A 23,840-nucleotide genomic window follows, 5' to 3' on the forward strand; every position below is an offset into this window, starting at 1 on the left:
AAAATGATTTTGCGTATCTGCATTGTTTGTTTATTTCTTTGAAGAGGAAAGGGTATTTCTTAGACTTAGGCAAATTTTTATCTCAATTTTGTTTTGTTAATGCATTTGTGACAGCTCCGACTTGATTTATTGGACATTTCGTTTAGTTTATAAAAGATTAATGTAATTATGTCTAGAGATAAGGTGGGTTTTTAATCAGAAAAAAACACTGCTTGTTTTCGTAGAAATGTAATAGTTTAGATAAGATAATTCCGAGTAAAGATTCGCGTACGTGACAAAAACGCGCGTCCTGTCGCAAGTTGTTAATTGGTTTATCGATTTACCAAGGGCCGTTTATTGGATAGAAATTTTCGAGTGTTTGGAAGAGGAAAGTCAGTTTAAATACTGGAGTCGGCGTTAGATCGAGGCAGGTTTGCCAAGTTCGAGGCCGGGGTTCCGTTCGTTAGAAAAAAGTTTTTTTTGCCAAGTTGCTGTGCTTATAGTGTTTAAGTTTGAGAAGATACGCGTGTTTATGTTTAAGTTGGTGGCAGAGCTAGTTGCTTTATTTCGTTGTTAAACAAATTCGTCAAAGAGAAGCCAGTACGTGCTGGGAATAGCAGTTTCATTGAAGTTATCATCCACGTTAAACGAACAGCTGTTCGAATCATCAGTGGTGTACAACCTGTCTGGGAAAGAAATTATGCATCTCAAAGTTTTGGGCGCCACGTGACGATTAAGTGCGTTATTTCCTTTCGTAATTAGCGTTTTTGTGCGCCCGCATCATTTTATTGGGATTTGTAACTCGAAAACTGCACGTCATTTTAAGATTTTTTGATGATAGTGTAAATTGTATTCGAACGCATATGCGAAGTTTGTTTTAATCAGACGCTGTTGATCCAAGCTTGTTAAATAGGATTTTTTTGTATAATTTCATTTGTGGCCACAGAATAAATTTTGTTTATGTAAAATCATGCAAGTCGGTGCGTTTATTCGATCCCTTTAACGATTCAGAGGGATGTCTCATGCAGAATTAAGATTAATTTTAATGATCCGTGCGCAAAGTGCTTCAAAAATTTGGTAATTGACCTTTTTGGAGTTTAAGGAGTTTGATCGTGGCCATTTTTTTGCTTGGAATCAAGAAGTTAAAGTCAGAATTGAGTTATTTTTTTGTGCCGGGGGTTTGGTTTGTAGAAGGGTGGCTTAAATCCGCGACTGGTATATTTGCTTTACACTGTAGTGATTATACTTTACGGTGCACTTGTATACTGCGCCTACAGGAAGCAGATAAATAAGCAACAGAGACTCGCCTGTCTGCTGGTCACTAGAGCCATGCAAACCACGCCAAATTTGATAATGGAGGCATTTCTGGGACTAGAGCCTTTACATTTATCTATGGGCAGGGTCGGAAGTCTGGAATATAGGTACTACTCACGTTTTGAATAAATGTTTCCATTTGTTCGCAATCACCATCTACAGCAACAGCCAGGTTACTTTGATCTCGAGCGAATATACTGGTCAATGAAAATCTCAAGTCATTTACGTCATATACTGCGACCTTTATACTATTCTTACTAAAGAATTTAACCAAATCCACACGATCTAAAACATATTCTTACAAACCTCACAGAATACAGCTACTTACCTCTTTTACTAAGGCAATTAAAAATTATACCTGCATCGCAATATTTATGTTCAAAGTAAGTTAACAACAAATTTTTATTTAATTCCGTATTTGCATAACGTACGAATACTATAAAAAGTGTAAGTAGTGCAAACATACTTGATAGAATAACAATGGAAGGAGTAAGTTTTCCTTTATAAAGCTTGTCAAATTGTATTATTGTATTGGCAAAAATATTAACTTGTCCAAGATTTTACATTTGTCTAATTTAATAGCATTTATTTAGATAGGTATATGATTAACTTGTCTATTCAAAAACGAATCTTGTAATCAAAATATTATGTTCAATGATATGTGATTAAATAACATTGATTGAATTGATTTGAATATGAAATAAAATTACCATTGCCATACGATATGACATATTTCGTAACAATTAGGACATTTTGCTAGGACTACATTCGGGAATTAGAGATTTTTTTAAAAAGATGTTAATTATCTACTTGGAAACTGCTACTTTCTGGTATAAAAATGCGAAGAATAAAAAACCGTGTCATCACATCAATTCTATAAAGTGCGTTTTCTGGACACCTCGTTTAGTGCAGGTCACATCGTATGTTTAAAAACAGGCGAGGCACTCAATTTAGTACACGTCCTATTTGGATGGCCGTTTGTTCTAGTCAGTAAACACAAAGCTCCTTATTCAATTCAATCGGCACGTAAGAATAAGAATGACATTTTACAACTTATCCCTTAAGTAGAGGGTGCGACAACCTTATGAAGTTGTCAATGACCTTTTTTTGTCGGCGGTCTGGTGCAGATGTTACTGATGGGTCAATTTTCTTTACATAGTATTAATATTAACACAGATTTTAGTACTTAAATCTGTGATATTAATTAATCATTATATAAACTATATACCTACGCGTACACTGATATTTTAACATACTTATGTATTGATAAGTTTTAGTTCCGATTTGGTTACATTTTTCACATCTTATCTTACCAATAGAACTCAATGCGTGATCTATAATGGATACAACTCCAATTCTATTGTTCCCACATCTGGTGTGCCTCAAGGGTCCAATCTTGGACCCCTACTTTTTAATATATACACCAACGATCTTATTATTAAACTTGACAGTGGTGTATTAGCTTATGCTGATGATATCAAAATATGCCATGTGATCAATAATATTCTGGATGGTGATTTTTTGCAACATCAATTAAACATTATAAAAGACTGGTGTGAGGTGAATAAGTTGACTTTAAATACATCAAAATGTCGTATAGTTTCCTACACGCGTAAAAAACTGCCTGTACATTACTGTTACTTTGTGGACAATGCAACACTGCATAGAAGCGATTCATTTAAGGACCTAGGGTACTGTTAGACAGTAAATTATCTTTTTCATATCATGTTGATTCTGTGTGCTCGAGTGCATTGAAGATGCTAGGATTTATATTTCACCAGTGTCGTAATTTTAAGAATACAGGTGCGGTAAAGATGCTGTATTACTCATTCATCCGTGCTAAGCTGGAGTATGCTGCAATAATTTGGAACCCCCGGCATCAATATTTAGTGAATAATTTAGAGAAAATTCAAAGACGTTTCTTAAAGTTCATTTATTACTTAAAGTATGCACAATACCCTGAGCGTAACATAAATCACGGTGACCTCCTAAATATAATGGACGAACGAGCTCTGATAAGTAGAAGAAATCTGTTGGGTATAAAATTTATTTATAAACTTATTCATAACGACATCGATTCACCTTTTTTATTGTCTGCCTTGAATTTTAATGTACCACGAGCAAATACACGGCAGAATGTTATTTTTTATTGCAGAGCAGTAAAGTCAAATTTGGCTCTTCATTTACCTATGAATGCTATATGCTCGTTTTTGAATAGTAGATCCTCTATTGTTGATATTAATTACAACTCACTCCAAATGATTTCTGATGTGTTTAAATAAGTAACTTTATCATCATTTCTAACTTTTTTTTTGTCTACACGACTTATGTTTAATGCTTAATGATAAAATAGGATTTTTCTGTATGTTTGATTATTTTGCTCTATAATTGGTTGTACTGTTGGGCAAATATATATTATTATTATTATTATTATTTATCTTAAGTTCTTTGCATTAAAACCAAAAAGAATGCAACGACTGAACTTCTGCAATCGATCATCCTAAATAATAAACGCGTATCAAGCTGCTAGATAGTTTTTTAACTTTGAAATTTTTTTCTCCACTTTTTTATAATAAAACGTAGCATCATTGCGTTATACAGAAAAAAGAAAGTCTTTCGAATAATTTAATAAAAACATTCTCTTTTTATTTGAAAAGAAAGTTGTATTTTTTTAAGTTTTTTAAATTTGACATTTTTTTCTCAGTTTTTTTGTAATAAAACCTGCACAATTATTGTAGGTTATACACAGAAAAATAAGAGTCTTTCGAATAACTTAATAAAAATTTTAGGTTGCTATTTGAAAAAAAAGTTAGATGCCATTGCGGCGCCGGCGTACCAAAAATTTTTTTTCCAAAATCTGGTTCGTTAGTTTCGTTTCAGTATGCCTAATATACAGAACCAAAATTTGAACAAAATCCGTCGGGCCGTTACCTTGGAAAATTGCCAACGTACGCACATATTAAAATGATTTAAAACGTCCACATTTGATGAAATTTTAACATATCCAAAAAACGGTGATCATTGCGATCACTAGGAAGCTAATTAATGCAACAGCAAGTTCAAAATTGTACAACCTCTATTTTGCAATTTCAATTGATTAAAAACAATTTAAATTTTACTGTATTATACTTCAAGCAACGTAAATAATCCTATGCGATCAAAAATGAGTTGCTGTCGAGTCACCTTTGGAATTTCTGTTTACATGGAAAATCCTAAACTTCCAAAGGCGAGTCGACGGTAACTCATTTTTGATCGCCCCGTCACCTATAAAATAAGTCGGGGTGGAAAAGTCATCACAGTATTCTTTCAATTCATATTAGTTGAATAATAATGTAAAACTGCACCTCTCCTCTTTTTCTGACTTTAATTTATTTCACCACTTATTGAAAGAACTGTGAAACCTGTGGTTAGCTTTTTTGTTGCAGCGCGGAAGAATTTCAGCGATACGTAAAAGACAATAGCTGTAGTTTTGCTGTGTACCTACGACTCAACTTTTTGGAGACAAATTCTATGGGTTCTCACGAATCCCTGGTTCTTTGCTCTAACGCAGATCCAATTGCTACATTTAAAGCGTCGGTAGTCAGTCGTAAGACTGCGTTTGCAAGTCAGGTTTGCACGTTAGGAAAACTGCATCTGCCTCTGGTGTCCATTGTATTGGGGTTTTGACATTTTTCCTCGAGTCTTGAAGGTACGCGTTGAGAATGGCTTGACTTTCCGCTGTGATTCATCTATAAAAGTTAACGACACCTAAAAGTCGTCTTAACTTGACGACCGTTGCAGGTTTCGTGTAACATTTGATGGCATTTATTCGATCAGGCCCCAAATACTCAATTTCTGGAACTCCTTCAATCTTGTGAAAACCTGAGTCAGATGCTGCCGATGTTGTTCATTCTCTTTAGAAAAGTGACGAGAATATCATCTATGGTTGGCAGGTCCTTTTCTGCTCAAGACACCAAGTCAATCTTACTGAACACTTCCTTACCGACTACTTTATAGGAAAAATCTTGTATGTGGGCTATCGGGTACTGGCGGGTGTGCCAACTGCATTGAGCCTTCTGTAATCCCCACATCGGTTGTTTTCTTCGGGACTAGGTGTAGTGGATTTGCAAATAGACTACTGGAAGGTAGACAACTTTTAGGCTGAATTCGAATTCTGCTTTGGCAGTCTTCAATATTCCTCCGGGGCGAGGCGGTCCTACTGTGTTTTAGTTCCTTATGTGTTATCGTATTCCTATTGATGAAGCAATATTTCGTCAAGGGATCATGGTATTTGACGTACTAGCTATCATTGAAATAGAGATTGGTACGCATTTTTGAAGTGATCCACTTGTATGGATTTCGTTATAGAATTCATCAGCCGCTTATATTTAAAACATCGACCAAAGGTGTTATTCTCAACGATCTTGGTGTATCAATAACAATTTTGGCATGTTTTGAACAAAATACATGTGGCCTTCTGACATCTTTGAATCAAACACACACACTTATCAAAATGTGCATGTGATGTAATCGCTCTTTCAGCGTCAAGATATTATGTGTATGCGTTATACCTGTGTGTAACGAATAATTTTGGGTATAATTTGCCTTAAAACTGTTGACCTAGACCACACAGAAGGGTTAGATTGAATTGTTACACATCCAAGAGTCATAGGGAATAATCTAACGAAAGTCCGAACACTTTTTCCTGTTCCCGATTCACTCGAAGTCCTATAACTTTTGTTCCTGTTCGGTCAGCTTCCTGAAAATCAATACTTTAATGTCCAAATTTGACATGATTGGCGACTTTTCAAAAGAGTTATAGCACATACGGACGGACCCACGGACAACAATACAAAAACTTTAAAGGATCTGAGGATCCTTAATAATTAATTCTGGAGGCGCTAATATAAATGCGCATTTCAGAGCATTTTTGGTTTTGTATAGTATATTCTAGTGTTCTCCTCGGGGCTTATATGTCCTTTTAGACCTTCTCGTTGACTTAACTGAGCTTTTTGGGCTTGTGTCAAAACTTCTTTAAAGAATTCCTGAAAAACACGTAAGAATTCTAAAAGGCTTAGGAAACATCCAGTGGATAATTAGTGCTTTTCAGAACATTCCAAACTTCTTCCCATTAAATCCATAGGATCTCGAACAGATTCAGGATTCGTGAGCGAAAGAATCATGTGAGCGCATCGAGATTTGTCAACGAATTTAGTTCTCTAGGTACTCCCTTTTCTCGTTTTCTCATAAAGAGCAAGCCGTAACTCGAAAAGGTTGCGCAATATACTTACATTTTCAACCCTCGCGCTGTATACTTAAATTTGCGCTGGTCGCGTTCTAGGTGCAACTAATTTTAAATTGAAACTCAATGAAATGGCGTGATGCTTCGGAAGGTTTCGCCTTTTTAAGGTTGAGTTACCGAAGGGCTGTTGAGTAACATCGAAATCACCTCGGAAATCACCAATGTTTCATAGCCTACCCAGTAGGTTTCGAAATCACGAAACCCGGTTCCATATTATTTGTGAGTATTTGTTGCTCGCACTCAGGGAGGAGGGAGGTACCCTGGTGAGGTAAGGCGAACCCCTCCTTCCACCACGGGTCTCGACCGTGGAGGAGCTTCAATATCGTTGAGGGAGACTTACAGAATAGGTGGCTCAACACAAACGTACAACATACAATTAATACCTGCTGACTATAATGTTTTATTGCAGCTTCCTGCGTTACATTTTGGAACATATCTATAGCCCACGTTTGAAGGGGTTGGCGTATATAGTAACTATGTCTAATGTGTTCCCATGTTCTTTTGGAAGCGACACCCCCACTTTTTCAAACAATACTCTCCCGATAAAATAAGCAAACCAAAAAAAACTCCTGCGCCTAGCACAAGTAAAGCCCAATACGATTCGTCGAGCCCAACTTCTATTTTACGGTATGGAGTTTTATCTCTGCATTGTGGTTTACGAGCCGCCCAGTGGTTTCTCAAGCGCTCCATAACTCCAACCTCCGTTTGATGTGCCAAACTAAAAATAAACCACATTGATACAGCGAGAAGTATTACCTACTCACCAATAGTTAAACATTTCCTTTAATGGTGATCTTTTAGGAAGGGGTATGTACATTGTTTGCGTAGCGTACATTTTCACTTCCGCCAACTGACAAATGGCTTCTTCGGGAAATTCGGCCCCGATAATCGGATAAGCAGTTGATGTTTGGGTATGAAAAGCGAACCCGCCAGCTTTAACTTTGTCCATACCTGCGTGGGCCGGTAAAAATCTTGTGGTGTTGTGGGGACCTTTAATTTTTGTATCATATAGTCGCAGTGCAACCGGATCTGTTGTCGTCTGGAAGATTAGGAGAAAACTGGTTGATCGGGTTGACTTAAATACCTACTAACCGCGATGTAATCTTTGTCATAAAGTGAATCTTCACAACCTGCTCCTAGCTTGCTGTTGACTAAGTCTTCCAAGGTATTGATCGTACGCGGCCGTTCCAATAATAGATTCGAAACGATACTGCACGAATAAAATTGATATACCATGAAGAAGAATATCAAAACCGTAAGCGTCACAATCCTTGTACTAGCTATGATGGGAAGATTAGTGAATCCTATATTATACATTAAGGTGAAATCAAGTAAAATTGCATTCTTTGGAGATACCTTGTTGTCCGAGCTCTCCTATAGTGTATATGATTAAAACAGTCCAAGAGCGATCCGACGCGGTTTCCTCTTCCGTTTGAGTTAACACATTGGACTCATGTAGTAAGCTAACTCGCAAAATTACTATAATCAGGGCCATAATGAACAAAATTCCAAACCAAACGTTTGAATCCAGTGGATGTAAGTACATTTCCGCTGATGTCGCTGTATCCTTTGGATGTTGGAAGAAGAACGCCGATCTGTCGGATAAAGTGCAATACTTATGCGATCTTTAAACGACTATGTCTCGTACTTCATTACCCAACTCCCGAAACCATAATCCATGATCTTTAACCTGTAAAGTTTGAAGAGCAGTGGGGCATTTCCAAAATCTATTCTTTTCTCTTTTATCTCTTTAAGCATACCGTCGACATCTCCATCAGGGCGAAGGTAACCCCAAGACGCCATTAGAGACATGTTAACACTGAATATGGTGATACAAACCAACAGTAGGTACTCTAACAACTTACTCGTAATCAAAAAACTCTTGGCAGTTATGAAGAACAACGTTTTGAAATCTACTGAAGGTGTTATTTTTTCTGTCCTCGTCATTGGTCAAGTACTCAGCAAGGCTTGTGCTTATGCGTCCCGGTACCTGAAAATTTAAATTAGCAGAGCCTTCGCCACGTCAGCTTTACCATGTACCACCATCACTGATTTCAACATGGTTCCAGTCATGTTCCTCCTACGGTAATATTTGATATCCTTTACCTGTACTTTGTAACCGTCTTCTTCGGTGTAACAACCTACTTCGCTTACGACCAGATTTCCTCCGCGCTTGTAGGCAGGATTATAGACGTCGAAGATGGTGTGTTTAGACTTGCCTTCATCCGATATCGCCACACTGATGTCTGCATTAATAAACATATCTACGTTTTCAAACTTTCCAATTACGTCACGATGAGATCCCAACACTAACCAGTGGTACGTATGGGAAAACAGATCTAGTTTTCCGCACTGCAAAATGTTGTGTGTAATTATACCTTTAATTGTAGTTAGCTGAGCAGCAAGGGGCGAGGAGAGGGAGCTAACATTTCACTTCGTTAATCGTTAAATTTATCGACTTGTTGGCGACTTGATGGCGCATTGATGTCGCTTTAGAGTATTCGCAGCAATACCTTCGGGCATTTGTTTGTAAATAGACAAATTAGGCTCTTATTGGGCGATCTTTGTGAGAATGATGTGTGCAGCACTAACAGTTTGCCTGCTAGTAGGTAATTAATGTGTTTCCAAAACAAAATAGGAAAAATATGTAGTGTTGGTAATAAAGAAAGAGGAAGTTCTTTTCATTTTCATGGAAGAATTGTTTGCGGAACCATACTAGCATGCCCTATTCGCAGAGTTTTTAAAATATAGGCGAAGTTTATTCAACGGTTTTCTAGAATATTTTAGGATTTTTACAAAACGGTTTAGGTCATTTTTAAATCACCGAATTTTTGGTGTGCCGAAATTCCAAAGAAATTCAAGTTTAGATACTTACATGTTGTAAAAATGTTTCTGTTTCTTCGCAATCGCCATTAACAACAACAGCCAGATTGCTCTGGTCTCGGAAGAATACGCCACTTAAAGTCAGATTATGATCAGCAACATCATACAGTGCGACCCTACGATTATTCAGGCTGAAGAATTTGATCAGATTAACCCGATCTAGAAATTTCAATGTCATTATATGCGTAGGGTAGGTATACTAACAAATAACAATAATAAAACAACTACGTATATGTATCTTACCTCGTTTCGAATCACAATTAAAAATAACACTCGATGCACAAGAGTTGTGCTCAAAATAAGAAAGCAACAAATTTCTACTCGGTTCAGCATCTGTGAAACGCAACAAAAACAAACAAGACAAGAAGATTATTGTAAACATGTTCGATAGAACCTTAAATGGTTTAGCATTAACTAAATCCGCCTTTATATAAAAATTGTAGCTATTTACATACGTAGGTATATTAGCAAAAATAGTGATTGCTTCCAATTTTCTTTATAAAAGACGGCGCCATTTATTATACATGATTTATTTATAAGAAGATCCTTATTTGTAAGCATAAGTACTTATAAGTTTGATTTGAAGAATATTATTACATTAAAAATTTATTACTGCGCATTTTGTAAATAAATTATTCTAAATCCTATGCAAGTAATTTCGTTTACTACGATTTGAAATATCTTTGAAGTTATTGCATTTAAAAACCGATAATTGAAATAAAATAATCATGAAATTAATTTGAACCTTATACTCATAGCTTACCTGCAAGTTTCTTGTATTTCTATATGGTGATGAAATTTGTTGTACGAGTGCTTAGAGGGTATATTTAAAGCAGAACGGAGAAAAGGATATTATCAAAAACTTCTAATTACATATAGTGAGATAATGATGGTTTACAAAGCTTTCTAAGTCTGAGTTAATTATGATTTCGGCAGTCTTGAGATTATTAATGTCAAAACTGTGGTATATTTGACTGTCAACTGCATAAAAAATGAGTTACAGTTCTGAATCGAAGTATGCAAATTTGAGGTATATAAATTAAACAACAATGGACCTAGAATGGACCCCTGAAGTACTCCACAAACTATAGATCTAGCTCTTAATTATTATTCTGAAGAATTACTCTGTAATACCTGTTTGTTAAAAAGCAATTTATTAAAGTGACAGAGCAACTACTAAAGCCTAAGAAACATAGGAAGTCATTAATATGTGGTCAATACCATCAAGGGTAAGGGCGGTCAACTGCATTTTATCCTGTGCTGCAAGAATGTCATCAACTATTTTGCAACCAGTATATAGGCACCCCTCAGTGATCACATCTTTAGGGAAGATGATAAAGTATGTAGATATCACAATCAGTTTCCTTTACGAGTGGGTCGTTTTAGATGTGACATTCTGTATAAGCACTAAAAATTGAGATTCAAAAAGCTACCTACACAGCGATGTCATTTGCCATTTTTTAATTATTCAACACTCAAGAGACTTGATGGTTTTTGTTTCTGTATTACTTATACAGAGTGTTACGAAATTTGCGCTCACGGACAATGGGGGCTTACTGAGACTAATTGAATAGAAAACCCTATTACACTTTTGCGATCACATAAATGCTTTTCGAGTACGAGCTTGTAAAAAAATGAAGAAAGAAATGAAGAATTATTTTTTATTTTACTTAATAACTGATACGTAATAATGAAACGAAATTGTGGCACGAATAAGTATAAACTATAATAGCTGTTGATAATATTAACATAAGTATATTATACTGGTTCCCTGAAAATTAGATTAAGATCTAATTAAAATTAAGATAAAACTGTGTTGTATTTCCAAACAAAAAGCTCCAGCCTTCTATGAGTTAAGGTGGCTGAAAAAAAATATATTGTGAAGCAGCTCAAAATCGAAGCTCTTTGAAAATGTTTTTAAAACTACTAAATGTGTTCTTCGAGTGCATTCTTTCACTAGATTATATAAATAGAGCACAATTCGAGGTGGGTCTTGTAAATGAGAGGGTTTCGCCATGGCTCTGTATTGCGCAACAACAACCAATGGCACAGCAATCGCTGCCACGGATGCTTAAATTCGGCTGTGCAAACACATATTATATAGTCACTAATGGTGCATTCTAAGCTCTAAGAAAAAATTAGAGTTCGAATTTGTTAAATGCCCGTTTCACCAATTTCTCTTTGATACCATGTCCCCAACGTTTCCAACCGTGCTCGGCTACCAAAACAAGGGAACCAAAAACTAATCCGACTCCCAACACTGTTAGAGCCCAATATGATTCTTCTATTCCTACCTCAATTTTAAGGTAAGGGGTGCTATCCCTACAATTGGGCTTACGGGAATCCCAATAACTTTTTACACGATACATAATTCCGACTTCACTTTGGTGAACGGAGCTGCAAGAATAATATCAGAAATTAATTTGCGAGTGAAGTTCTCACCAGTAGTTAAGCATCTCTTTTAGTGGCGATCCTTTTGGTAGTGCCATGTACAGTGTTTCAATTGCATACATTTGAATTTCCGCCAGTTGGCAGATGGCCTCTTCTGGGAACTGGGTTTCGATAACGGAGTAAGCAGTTGTCGTTACTGTATGGAAAGCAAATCCGCCTGCTTTAACTTTGTCCATTCCCACTTGAGCGGAAAAAAAGTTGGTTGCGTTGTGCGAACCTTTCATTTTTGTGTTGTACAGGCTAATGGCAACCGGATTCGTTGTTGTCTAAAAAAAAGGATAAAACACAAAATATTTACGACCACTACTACTAACAGCAAAATAATTTCTATCATACTGAGTGTCTTCGCAGCCCACCTCCAGCTTGCTCTTTAATAAATCTTCCAATGTCTTGATTGTACGTGGAGGTTCCAACAGTAGATTGGAAACAATACTACACGAATAAAATTGGTACACCATAAAGAAGAATATCAAAACTGTAAAGGTTACCATTCTCGTACTGGCAATGATAGGAAGGTTGGCAAACCCTGATGCGGTTGAAATAAAACTAGGAATCGTTAAAAGTTCTATACGATACCTTGTTGTCCGAGTTCTCCTATACAGTAAATAAACAACATGGTCCAAGAACGATCTTGCATACCTTGCCTTGATCTTTGGCGTAATATTTTATGCTCTTGCACTAATGTAATACGTAAAATAAATATGATTAGTACTATAACCAATAGAATTGCAATCCAAACGTTTGTCTCTAACGGTTGTAAGTATATTTCAGAAGAACTGGCGGTACTTCTCGGATGTCTAAAGATGAATTGAACCCTGTTTTATACAAAGAAAATAGGTGGTAGATGTGGAATGGCATTGTTTGGGATAGGTACCTCATTATCCAGCTTCCGTGACCGTAATCCATAACCTTTAAACGGTACGGCTTAAATATTATTATTGAGTGACTAAAATCGGCCCTTTTTTCGTGTAGCACCTTTGGCAGGCCATCAACTTCTCCGTTGGGGAGTAGGTAACCCCAAGACCGCGTGGACGACATATTTACACTGCAATATGCCCAATGTAGCGTCACTTAACATCATTTTAATATTCACTCACTCAAAACGGAACAAGTTTCGACAGTTTTCCATTACTTCACTTTGAAACTTTCCAAAAACGTTCTTCTCCCTACCTACGTCACTCGCCATATACTCGGTCACACTTATATTTATAGCTTCCGGAATCTACAAACTGAACTTAGGAGAACAACACCTAAGTTTCCCAAATACATACAGCTAATACTGATTTAAATGTAACGCCAGTCATATTTCTTCTTCTGTAATATTTATTATCTTCCACTCCCACACGGTAACCATCATCATCATTGTAAAAACCAATTTCGCTTACCACCAGTTTCCCGCCATTTTTGTAGGCCGGATTATAAACATCGAACACGGTCCAATTTGACTTTTTTTGATTGGAAATCGCCACGCTAATATCGGCATTTATAAACATGTTTACATTTTTAAACTTTTCAATTGAGTCACGGTTAGTTTCCATTATTATCCAGTGGTAGGTATGGAAAAAAAGGTCCAGAGACCCGCACTAGAAATAAGTGGATCTAATACTTCGCCTGCTAGATAGCGACTGCCCGCCATATCTGAAAACCCAGTGTACTCTAATCAATTTTGATGAAATTTCCATTGTATTTATTTCCAAATATGAAACGATGAAAATTTGAACATTATACAAACTAAAGGAACACTAATGATAATAATAATAATAATGCTTCCGTCATGGCTTTCCCCTTCTCTGGATCTAACACGTGTGGGTTATGATGGGTCGGAGGCTAAATGCTTTACAACCACCTGTAAACACTTGTACAGTTTAAGTCTTTACTCTTTAGGTCATCTTTCCATTGACCAGTGTATCACAGGCTATTCATTTTCAGTACCTATGTACCAGTCAAGTTATATAGCTGAATGTGCAAGAATCGATGGAATAATCTACACAATATTAGTGTTGTTCGAATTTGTTGTAATTGTATCATGTCTTCCTTGTTTCTATTTCGAAATAAATACAATGTTCCTAAAAATTTCATCAAAATTAATCAAAAGTACATTGGGTGCTCAGGTACTTATGGCGAGGAGTATAGATATACGTATATGTAGTAACTGGAAGTAATGAGCACTAATATAATATTTAGCATACTTTGGTATAAATAAGACAAAGTCGTTATCATAATCTTGTGCGTATATAATTACCACAATAATTTCAATCTATAAACATAAAGTGAACTATATGGATTGGGTTGTTCAGGTCTCTACGAATTTACATTATCTGCAAGGTATTACCATAATGTAAAGCAATACATAAGTTAAACGGTGTTTGGATTTTTATGTTCGTTGCCGGTTGTATTAGTGCCTTTTTGGTTCAGTAGATACTACTCACGTTTTGAAAAAATGTTTCCATTTGTTCGCAATCACCATCTACAGCAACAGCCAGGTTACTTTGATCTCGATCAAATATACTGGTCAGTGAAAATCTTAGATCATTTACATCATATATTGCAACTTTTATGCTATTCTCGCTAAAGAATTTCATCAAATCAACACGATCTAAAAAATTGTGACTATAGATCCTTACAAAACCCAAAGTGTACACATACTTCTTTTACTATCACAATTAAAAATTATACCTGCATCGCAATATTTATATTCAAAATAAGTTAACACCAAATGTTTATTTAGTTCCGTATTTGCATAACACACGAATAACGTAAAAAGTGTAAGTAGCGCAAACATTATAGAACAATAATATAAGGATTAAGCAAATTATCCTTTATATACCTTGCCAACTTGTAGTGTTGTATTGACAAAAAGATTAACTTGTCAAGGGTTGAAATTTACCTACCTTATTTAAAATCATTTATTTAGGTGTGATTAGCATGCCTTTTCAGTTTCAAACGCGAATTTTTTAATAAAAAAATGATTTTAATCGATGTATGAAGGAATGGACATGACTAAAAAAAAAGTATAAGTTTTTGTATATAGGATGAAGGAAATAATGGGAAGGATGTAAAGGTATTGGGAAAGGAATGGAGTTAAATAAAGGAAAGTCGAAGATGAAAAGATTTAGGGAGCGGGGTGGAAGGACAAGTGAGATAGAATAGAAATAGCGGGAGGAAAAAGAATAGAAGAGGTAGAAGGAATTAAATATTTACGGTGCCAAAGGAACAATGGGGCAAATGCACATGAGAACAAATGTGGGGGGAATTGGAGATAGGGGGACTTTAGAACAAGAACGGAGATCTGGGGGGTGGAAGGAATGGGAGGAACTGGAAGAAGTACGAAAAAGATATTATAAATGAGTATTAGGGTTAAGCGGAAGCACACCAGACCCCAAGTTGTCTATTAGGGGGAAGAAACTAAAATGGAAAAGATAAGGATAGCGCTGGGGCGCATGGCGGTAAAATTCGGGGAAAGGGGCGCGGGCGATAGAGAAAGCGAATTGGAGAAAGAATGCTTGACTTGACAACGAGGATGAACGCTAAAGGAATTGGGAAGAAAATATTACGAAAGAAATGGAACGGACGTGCTGAGGTCGAAAGGAGAAAAGGAGTAGGGGACAAGATGGAAAATGGCCTGGCAGAAAGGAATCTGGGATGCAAGAATACAACAACAGAGGCTCCAGAGTGCACGAGGTAGTAGTAGTTATAAATAAGGGAGAGGATGCCAAAGTATTTGTAGGTGGATGGAAGAAAAAATATTAAAACAATATCGATATTCCGATGAAGAGAGAGGGTTAGGGGTAGAGATCGTTTGAGAGTACAGGTTGTCCGAGTTTAGCGTAAAAAGTATAAGCGAAAGAGCAGTCGAATAGCGATTATGGATAGAATACAGGGACAGTTATCACTTCTTTTGAAAAAGTAAAAGTTGGTGGAAGCACAGCGGCGCATTAAGTGTAAAAGCGTTTTAAGAAAACGACCTGTGCAATTCCAACTTCCAAGCAGCTAGGGGTATTTGGTGCCGTATCATTATCAAGACATGGTCGCGCCCTTGCGGCAGTACTTAAAATTTGCACTCCCACACCTGTGATATTAGATAACCCCTAACGAAAACAAGAGGTCCGGTTGTCCTACGGATATTCTATAAAATAAAGGTACAAAGTTGTAGGTTTAAAGCTTTTCAATCCTAGAATTTAGGTATTATTTACGGCCAAGTGTGGGAAGGATTAATTTTGAATTAGTTGGATTGCTTATTTCATGTTTATCATTTTTGAGTTAGTTTATGAATCCCTTCTCATTTAAGTGTACAAATTAGCGCCTTAGAAATGAGATTGTGAAGTTTCGAAGAATCGCATACGATTTTCAGTAGAAGAATTTTTTGCCACTCAGCTCGCATTCGGAAACGATAATACTTTTAATCCGGCTCATATACAACAGTACTGATCCTTGAACTCGTAGAAACCGATTCACATCGCCGTTTCTTTTCGTTATCGAGTTAGACGAGGAACAGACGGACAGAAATTCCCCTAAAAACAGGGGTAGACTTCATATATATTTAAATGTCCATCTTCACACTTTTGATGAAAATATGTGAACACGGGGGAAATAGTTTGAGATGCCTCCTGGGCCCTTCGCTCATGAAACATTTTGTTCTCAAGTTTTACACATTATTTTTTCTGAAACTACAATCAAAATTGAAAAATCATCTATGCAATACTAAAGTTTGACACATAGCAATCTAGATACGGATATGTTTCAATTTTACGCAGCAATTGTTTTTTACTTTCCCCACTAGAGAGGAAAATCACATTTTCTTCACTCCTTTTAGAGACGAAAGTCTCACAGTAGTTTCAGAAAAAAGTTATTTAACCTACGGACTCCGTTTCGTGGCCGTTGGGGTTTGTGCTTCTGGAACTAGTACTGTCCGACGCGCGCGGCCGCCTGAGTAAAAAGGAGGTGAGGTCGCTTTTAGGAAAAGTTGAAAGTTTCGAAATTCGTAGCGGGCGAAGGAGGTGATATAAGAAAAAAACTTAACGTTACATGCGTTTAGCTCCGTCTCTGGCGTGTACCAAATGTCGAGGATCTCGGACTTTTTTTTGTCTCGAGGGTCCAAGACACCTCGTCGTTAATTTTCTTGAACACGTTGAAGGGGGAGAGGGGGGCAAAGACTGTTTTGGAAAAAAATGGCGGATGACATACGAATAGAACGGTTAGGAGGGTGCGAAACCCTTAACCGTAATTCAATTTATACCTACGGCGCATATCTATGTAATTTCATAGGACCATAATAAATGTAATATCGCCTCTCTATTACCTTTACGATTCGCTACGTTTTGGTATTATTGCGATCGTTATTTTTCCACTTTACCCTTAGTTATCCTTATAGCTCTAATAACAATTATTACCATTACACAGTGCGTGATTAATTAATCCTCTACCTATAGCTATAAGATCAATAACGCGCGCATTAACCTTATCACATTCAAATTGTTTGTATCGAATTAAAATCGTTCCTGATTGTTTGTATTCAAACGTTTAAATAGGTCAATATGATGACAATCGTCCATCATAGCTGTTCGGTAAACGTAATGTAATTAGGTACCGCGTTTTTGTTTTTAGATTAGTGCCTCATGGATGGCATATGTAACACAAATCGTTTTGATTTCGTTATTTTTCATATTTCTCCTGGCCTGTAAATTTTACTGCACCCAACGCAAACGACGTCACCAATTTTCCCAATGTAAGTAGCTCGATTGCATATTAATTTTTGTTAGCCCTTAGAAAACAACAGCCAGAGTGTATCCACGAACGGCATCAGTTGCGGCACAATCGAGTCCCATTGATCTACCGTGCAATTGTGCCATGTCGGCTAATAGTTTGCAAATCAATAGCAATTTCTTACATCCTCCAAATTTACCAAATAGCGCACAAGTATCAACTACCATTACTTCCGGTAATCGTAAGCACTTACTATTTAGATCAATTTCTTTTTGACCATTTTTAGCAAGCAGCGGAGCTCGTGATGAATACGACCAAATATCGCTCGAATCGCACAATATTCACGATAATATAAGCATAATTAAAACACCTCCCCCGCCATATTTCAAAGGTACGTCTTTAAATTAGCCCTCGGCAAATAATTAGACGACATTCTCCTTTTAGATGAATTACCTTCCTATGAAGAGGCAATGACAGCGAGTAACAATCAACGATATTCTAATTATTATTATCGTAGTAATTAAGGTATGCACATCGTGTGTATGACTTTAAAACGAATTTTTTAATAAAGTGCTATTGTTTACCACACATGTTTCTAATGATTGTTTGTAATTGTAATTCATTATGTTCCAATGTTCGGTTTGTGCACATTATAATTTATTTATCACATTCCTAGGATTAGCAAGTCTATCCATGCTACGTCCAGAATAGACGGACAAGCTGAATAGGCTAACAAAATGTTCGATTTCTTATAAAGAAGCTCTTCACTTGGTTCTCAAGAAAACTATACCTACTGAATTTTGTTCCGTTGAATCGTAGGTAATTTTTAGTTTTTTTCGGGCAAAGATTATTGTCACCTTTTATGGCCGTTAGCACCGACAAATTTAAGCGGGGCTTATCTTAAGCATAGCTTAAAATTCATGACAACCATTGTCTTAATAATCGTTGCCATGGTTTTTAAGCTATATACGCTTAAGCTAAGAGCCGCTTAAATTTGTCGGTGCAAACCATTGAGTTAGAAAACTAAACTCAATGGTGCAAACGGCCATTCATTAGTGTCAGAAACGGTAGATATATTCACGAATTTTTTATTTACAAAACCTCAACAACAAGTAAATAAATGCATGGTGGGAATGAAACTTATTTTTCCATGGTATTGATATGCGTGCATATAATGCAGTTTGTAGACGCGTATTTTTGGATTATGGGTCCCATTTTTAACACTGCCACCTCCCCAGAAAGGGGTTAACAACCGTAAATTAAACGGAAATTAATTACGCTCTTTTATTTTTCGCTTTCAGCTCACGAACGATGCATTTTTCGGTTTTGACAGTTCTATACGTACAAAATATTATGCAGGAACTATGCTTTTCTAGGTATCTACATTAAAAGAACACAAATATGAAATAGCCCATTCATTGGAAACCCCAGTTTCCCATACAACCTTTCTTGTAAGAACATGCTGCCGACTCGTAAGGGTGGTTCTGGCGTTATATGAACAATATACTCGTAGTACCCGCCCACTCTTCGGGTGACCATTTCGTTACCAACCACTATTGCGAACCTGTACTATCTGCTGCATTTGGTTAAAGAGATGTTAATAAATTTTATTAGTCTCCCATTATCCGCTAAATTCTTCGTGAGGTGGGTCCTGCTATACAAGCAGCAAACTCCTTAAAAATGTAGGTATGTCTCCCTGACAGCTTGACACGACTATTTCCTTTAGTGTCTTTAGCGAGTTAACCTTAGTCTGGAAGAAAAATCGTAAGTACTGATTATTGAAATTCTAATGATAAGAACTGAGTAGTTCAATAAATCGTATGGTATTTTTATCTTCTTGAGTTGCTTATTTGTTTTCAATTGAGGCTGCAGTATGAGTCCCCAATCGTCGAATCCCTTAACTTATAACCTTTTTACTTTACTTATAACACGTTTTCTAGAGCATTTTAGAAAGGTAGAAAAAGGACCTAGACTCGAGGTATAAAGATTTGGCTTTGGAAAGGATGTTGAAATCTTAGGAAGGAAGCCTAAAACCCTAAGTAAAGACGTTAAATTGTTCTACAAAAGAGTCTTTTAGATAGATAATCAGCTCTGCTCCTGCGCGTATTTCACTAATTGTAAGTGGCAAAAAGTCTTTGGGGACTTTAAAAGTGACCATTTTTCAGCGCGGCTTTGAAGTCCTTACAGTGGGAAAAATAGTTGCAATGCCTGCAGTTTCTGGCATCCTTAAAAAACCTATAAATTCCGTAGCGGTAGCAGGAGCATCAATAACGTCAAAAAGGCTGAAATAAAAACAATTTAACATAAAAGGCTCAAATTTGGTACCTACAGTACACAGAAATGTTCCTGCTGTGATTGTTTTATCCATTCGTCTGACGTCCCCAACTGGAAAACGAAAAGAGCCAACGAACATAAGATAGTTACGCCTTTTTTTGGAGCTTTTTCTTACACTGGGCATGCAGAGATAGAATCATTCCGTATAAAATTCTCCTAAAGGAAAAGCGAGAATATTATCTGCCAACCTATATAATAGCTATTTTTGAAAATAAACAAATCATGACGTTTTTACTGTTTCAGTTTTTTAATGTGCATGTATTCATTTTGTTGCTACTCCTTAAACAGTCCTCCGATTGGGTATCTACGCTCAAAACTCTCCCTGAAAAATACCTCTCATTTTAGATCCTTTTTGATAACATTAATTTTATTATGTGCTCATTTATCCATTCATTCGTCCTTCTGTACCTTTATCCTTTATCTATCAGAAACGACATAAAGTGCGAACTCACTTTTCCTCCAACGATATTTACCTATATGAATCGAAGGATTAGTTCCATTGAATATGAACCGGATTAAAAGATGAGTTTGTGAAAGTAGGTACCTACAGATTCAATTACGTACAAGCGGAAAAATTACCTATGCAATCAAAATTAATTTAATGTATAAGGGCATAATTATATTTGTTGCAATCAAATCAATGGCCAATCCCTTATAGATACCCTACAAAATTACTACAGTGATCATTTAGCTACATTATTTATTTATGGTACTTATACCCTTACATCTGAAACAAAAATACCTTTATAAAAAGCAGCGTTTTAACAGGTTCTAGGGGCATTTCAGACAACATTTGGCCAAATAGGCGTTTTTTACTAATTTGGACCTGCTGAACACGAATATCGATGTTGGCATCTCGAAATCTGAACAGGAAGTTCAGAATTCAAGATGGCGGCCAATTTCCGAAAATGTTGATCTTTTCACTCATGCGACCGATTTTTTCGAGCTAAAAACGGATTATAATGTTATTCCTGACGTACGTCACGATAATAATAGTTAACTATTGTTTTAACAACAATGTAATATAGTTTTTTTACCGGCAGGATGCGTAAAATTAAGAATTAGGTACGAAATTCCTAGCTCTCGTTGCCAAAAGGAGGACTTGCAAAACGATTGTTTCTAGTAATCCTGACACATACAAGTATTCCCGACATGCGAACCCGGATGTCAACCAGATAGTGTTTCAAAAGCGCTCTTCTTTACTGTTCACGCTGGGTACCATACTCCTCAGTGAGAAGATATATCTTTTGCAAAAATCTTCGTGACAAAACTATACAAGGTTGGTAACATAACTAGGTACACGAAACTTCACTTGTTCAGAATATCGACCTTGCTCGCATATTTTGGGAGGCGTCTTTTCCTCTATTTAGGTAGCTGATACCATAATTTCCACCGACGGTGCGCGTCCCGCTTAGTTCGGTAGGGAGAAGTCTCTACCAGACGTCCGTTTGGAAGAATGCGCACGTCCCTGACCCCATCTCGGTTAATCAAGTAGAACTTCCCAGAGTGGAGAAGTATTGCCAGGTTTCAGGAGCTGCGAAGCTTTAGATCTACCAATTCTGAACTCCATTCTCTTGGGATTCCATCTAATCTTTTCTAGCATTTCATCCATTTCCCTAATTACGGCATATCAGGTGTAAATCTCAAGAGGTAGTTCTTTGACCTTAAACTCTGAAATGTCGCCCAGACTAGCACATCTATCCTTGATTTCCTGGGGAAAGAATTGAATATGGCTACATCCCCATTCCAACAACGTTACATTAATTCGGAAAGCTCCTGATGTAGATATCGTCCTTTGTGGTTGTCAATAGGATTGCTGGTCAAAACTTTGTTAATGTTGCAAGGCTCAACTGATTTGTACTACCTATATTCTCAAGAAGACGATTGACCTAACACCATGAAAATAAGATAAATTTGTCTTCACTTTTCTATATGCTTTCATACTTGAACAATAATAATATATCCTGAGTAACGGTAATTACTACCTAGCGAAATAAGAATCTTCCGAAACACCGCAGTTTAGTTTAACTCCTTCATTTTTTTCAGTTAAAAATTAACGTAAAATTCGAAAGATTGTAGTTATCAAAACTTTATAAGGAGAATTATGCAATATAAACGCATGTCGGAAATACTTATATGTGTCAGGATTACTAGAAACAATCGTTTTGCAAGTCCTCCTTTTGGCAATGAGAGCTAGGAATTTCGTAATTCTTAATTTTACGCATCCTGTCGGTAAAATAGTACATTATATATCAAGGGAGAGAAGTACAGTATTATTGCCTGAGCACCAAGATTACATCTCGAGGCGCTTGCGCAGAGGGGTGTAAGGTGCGAAGGCAATAATAGACTTCTCTACCGTGGTATATATACTATTTTTTTCACTACTAGCACTTGAAATCCTCTAAATTAACATATTATATTGATAAGAAAATGAACCGTTGGACAGAATTTTTTGTTTATTAATTTAACATGTCAATCAAGTACGTAGAAGTAAGTACAAGTCAAACAGGCCGTATTTTGTTCTGTCACTGAGATATTTTCAAAGAGTAATTTCGTTCGAATTTTTTCAAAATGTGGTAATTTTAAGTAAGTAATATATCTGGAAATGGCGGATGGTGGCAATTATTCTTTTTAGAGAACTTGTCTAAACGTTTACTGAGCGAAATTTCGGGCTGTGTTTTCTAAAAGTGACAGCGTGACAGTTCTCATTATTGACTACTAGTTAATAATGTTCAAATTATTAACCACTTTGAACAAATGCCGAGAAAGCCTACTTTACAAGTGGAAAAAAGGTTAATAAACATGTCATCAGACGCTAGTAGTGAAAAAAAACTATTACATTATTGTTAAAACAATAGTTAACTATTATTATCGTGACGTACGTCAGGAACAACATTATAATTAGTTTTTAGATCGAAAAAATCGGTCGCATGAGTGAAAAGATAAACATTTTCGGAAATTGGCCGCCATCTTGAATTCTGGACTTCCGGTTCAGATTTCGAGATGCCAACATCGATATTCGTGTTCAGCAGGTACCAATTAGTAAAAAAAGCCTTGTTGGCCAAATGTTGTCTGAAATGCTCCTAGGACAGAAAAACCTCGAAAAGTGAACCAGTCTATATACGATCTCTGGTATACTTACATCAATCGTACGTGCTACGTTTCCGATTTCGACTATATTCTACGCAGATGTCGAAGACCGGGATTTTCATAACAAAGCTTGAGATGAAAGTTGGCGTCGCAATGGCAGACCTAGCAGGTTTTTTTATTTGTTGTTTTAAAAGGTTTTAAAAGTGTATCTACATCAGGTAGTAACCATTTTATTCTTTCTTGTGCTACCCACTAATCTTTGACTTTCAGGTCACAATTTGCTCTTACCTACTTACATTTTTTCATGAAATACTGATATCGAAGCAAGGCGTTTTGGCATTTGGTTTTGAGTACCGTTATCTGAATCATATACGAGTATGTTTGTTTGTTATACCTGTACAGGTGATTATGTCTTTATATTGTTGATAAATATTTAGTTATGTGATTTAAGTTTATGATCAGTGTACTGTTCCTCTGTATGCTTCGATTTAACTATTCCTCGGAGGGAGTACCGCATGCACGAGAAAGAGGGATCTTCTACATTATCATTTCCCCTATTTTCTATTTGTGTGATTTGCTTGCGTGTTGTTTTTCCTGAAATGAACGTAGATGTGTTTTGTACTTGAGTTGGTTTATCGTGTTTTTTACTTGTGTTTCGTTCTTGTTGGTTTAACTGCACTACAATTTGAGATGTTTTATTTGGGTATTTTCTCTTATATTTTGTTGCCGTAGTTGATTTATTTCAAGTTTTTTTGTATATGTATATGTGGGCTATGCACGAGTTTGGTATCGCCTTGTCGCGTGT

At 36.5% G+C, this 23,840-nt stretch overlaps 2 protein-coding genes across 2 annotated transcripts; one reads left to right on the forward strand and one right to left on the reverse strand.

Annotated features, from left to right (window-relative positions):
• Positions 1-7,022: 7,022 nt before the first annotated feature.
• On the reverse strand, positions 7,023-13,401 carry LOC116177744. Its single transcript, XM_031496859.1, has 16 exons — positions 13,180-13,401; positions 13,006-13,130; positions 12,783-12,953; positions 12,485-12,705; positions 12,223-12,434; positions 11,900-12,174; positions 11,629-11,854; positions 9,701-9,851; positions 9,450-9,616; positions 8,615-8,926; positions 8,440-8,564; positions 8,223-8,393; positions 7,931-8,169; positions 7,667-7,878; positions 7,339-7,613; positions 7,023-7,292 (listed from the first exon to the last, which is right to left on the reverse strand). Exons 1-16 carry the CDS (start codon positions 13,399-13,401, stop codon positions 7,055-7,057), a joined length of 3,342 nt encoding a protein of 1,113 aa, XP_031352719.1. The 3' UTR covers positions 7,023-7,054.
• Positions 13,402-17,349: 3,948 nt separating this feature from the next.
• Positions 17,350-18,199, forward strand: LOC116159200. Its single transcript, XM_031472147.1, has 4 exons — positions 17,350-17,633; positions 17,685-17,846; positions 17,898-18,002; positions 18,056-18,199. The coding sequence occupies exons 1-4, from the start codon at positions 17,528-17,530 to the stop codon at positions 18,133-18,135; spliced, it is 453 nt and encodes a 150-aa protein (XP_031328007.1). The 5' UTR covers positions 17,350-17,527; the 3' UTR covers positions 18,136-18,199.
• Positions 18,200-23,840: the final 5,641 nt, after the last annotated feature.

This window comes from Photinus pyralis, unplaced genomic scaffold, assembly GCF_008802855.1.
Source record: "Photinus pyralis isolate 1611_PpyrPB1 unplaced genomic scaffold, Ppyr1.3 Ppyr1.4_LG1, whole genome shotgun sequence".
In the NCBI taxonomy this organism is placed as follows: domain Eukaryota; kingdom Metazoa; phylum Arthropoda; class Insecta; order Coleoptera; family Lampyridae; genus Photinus; species Photinus pyralis.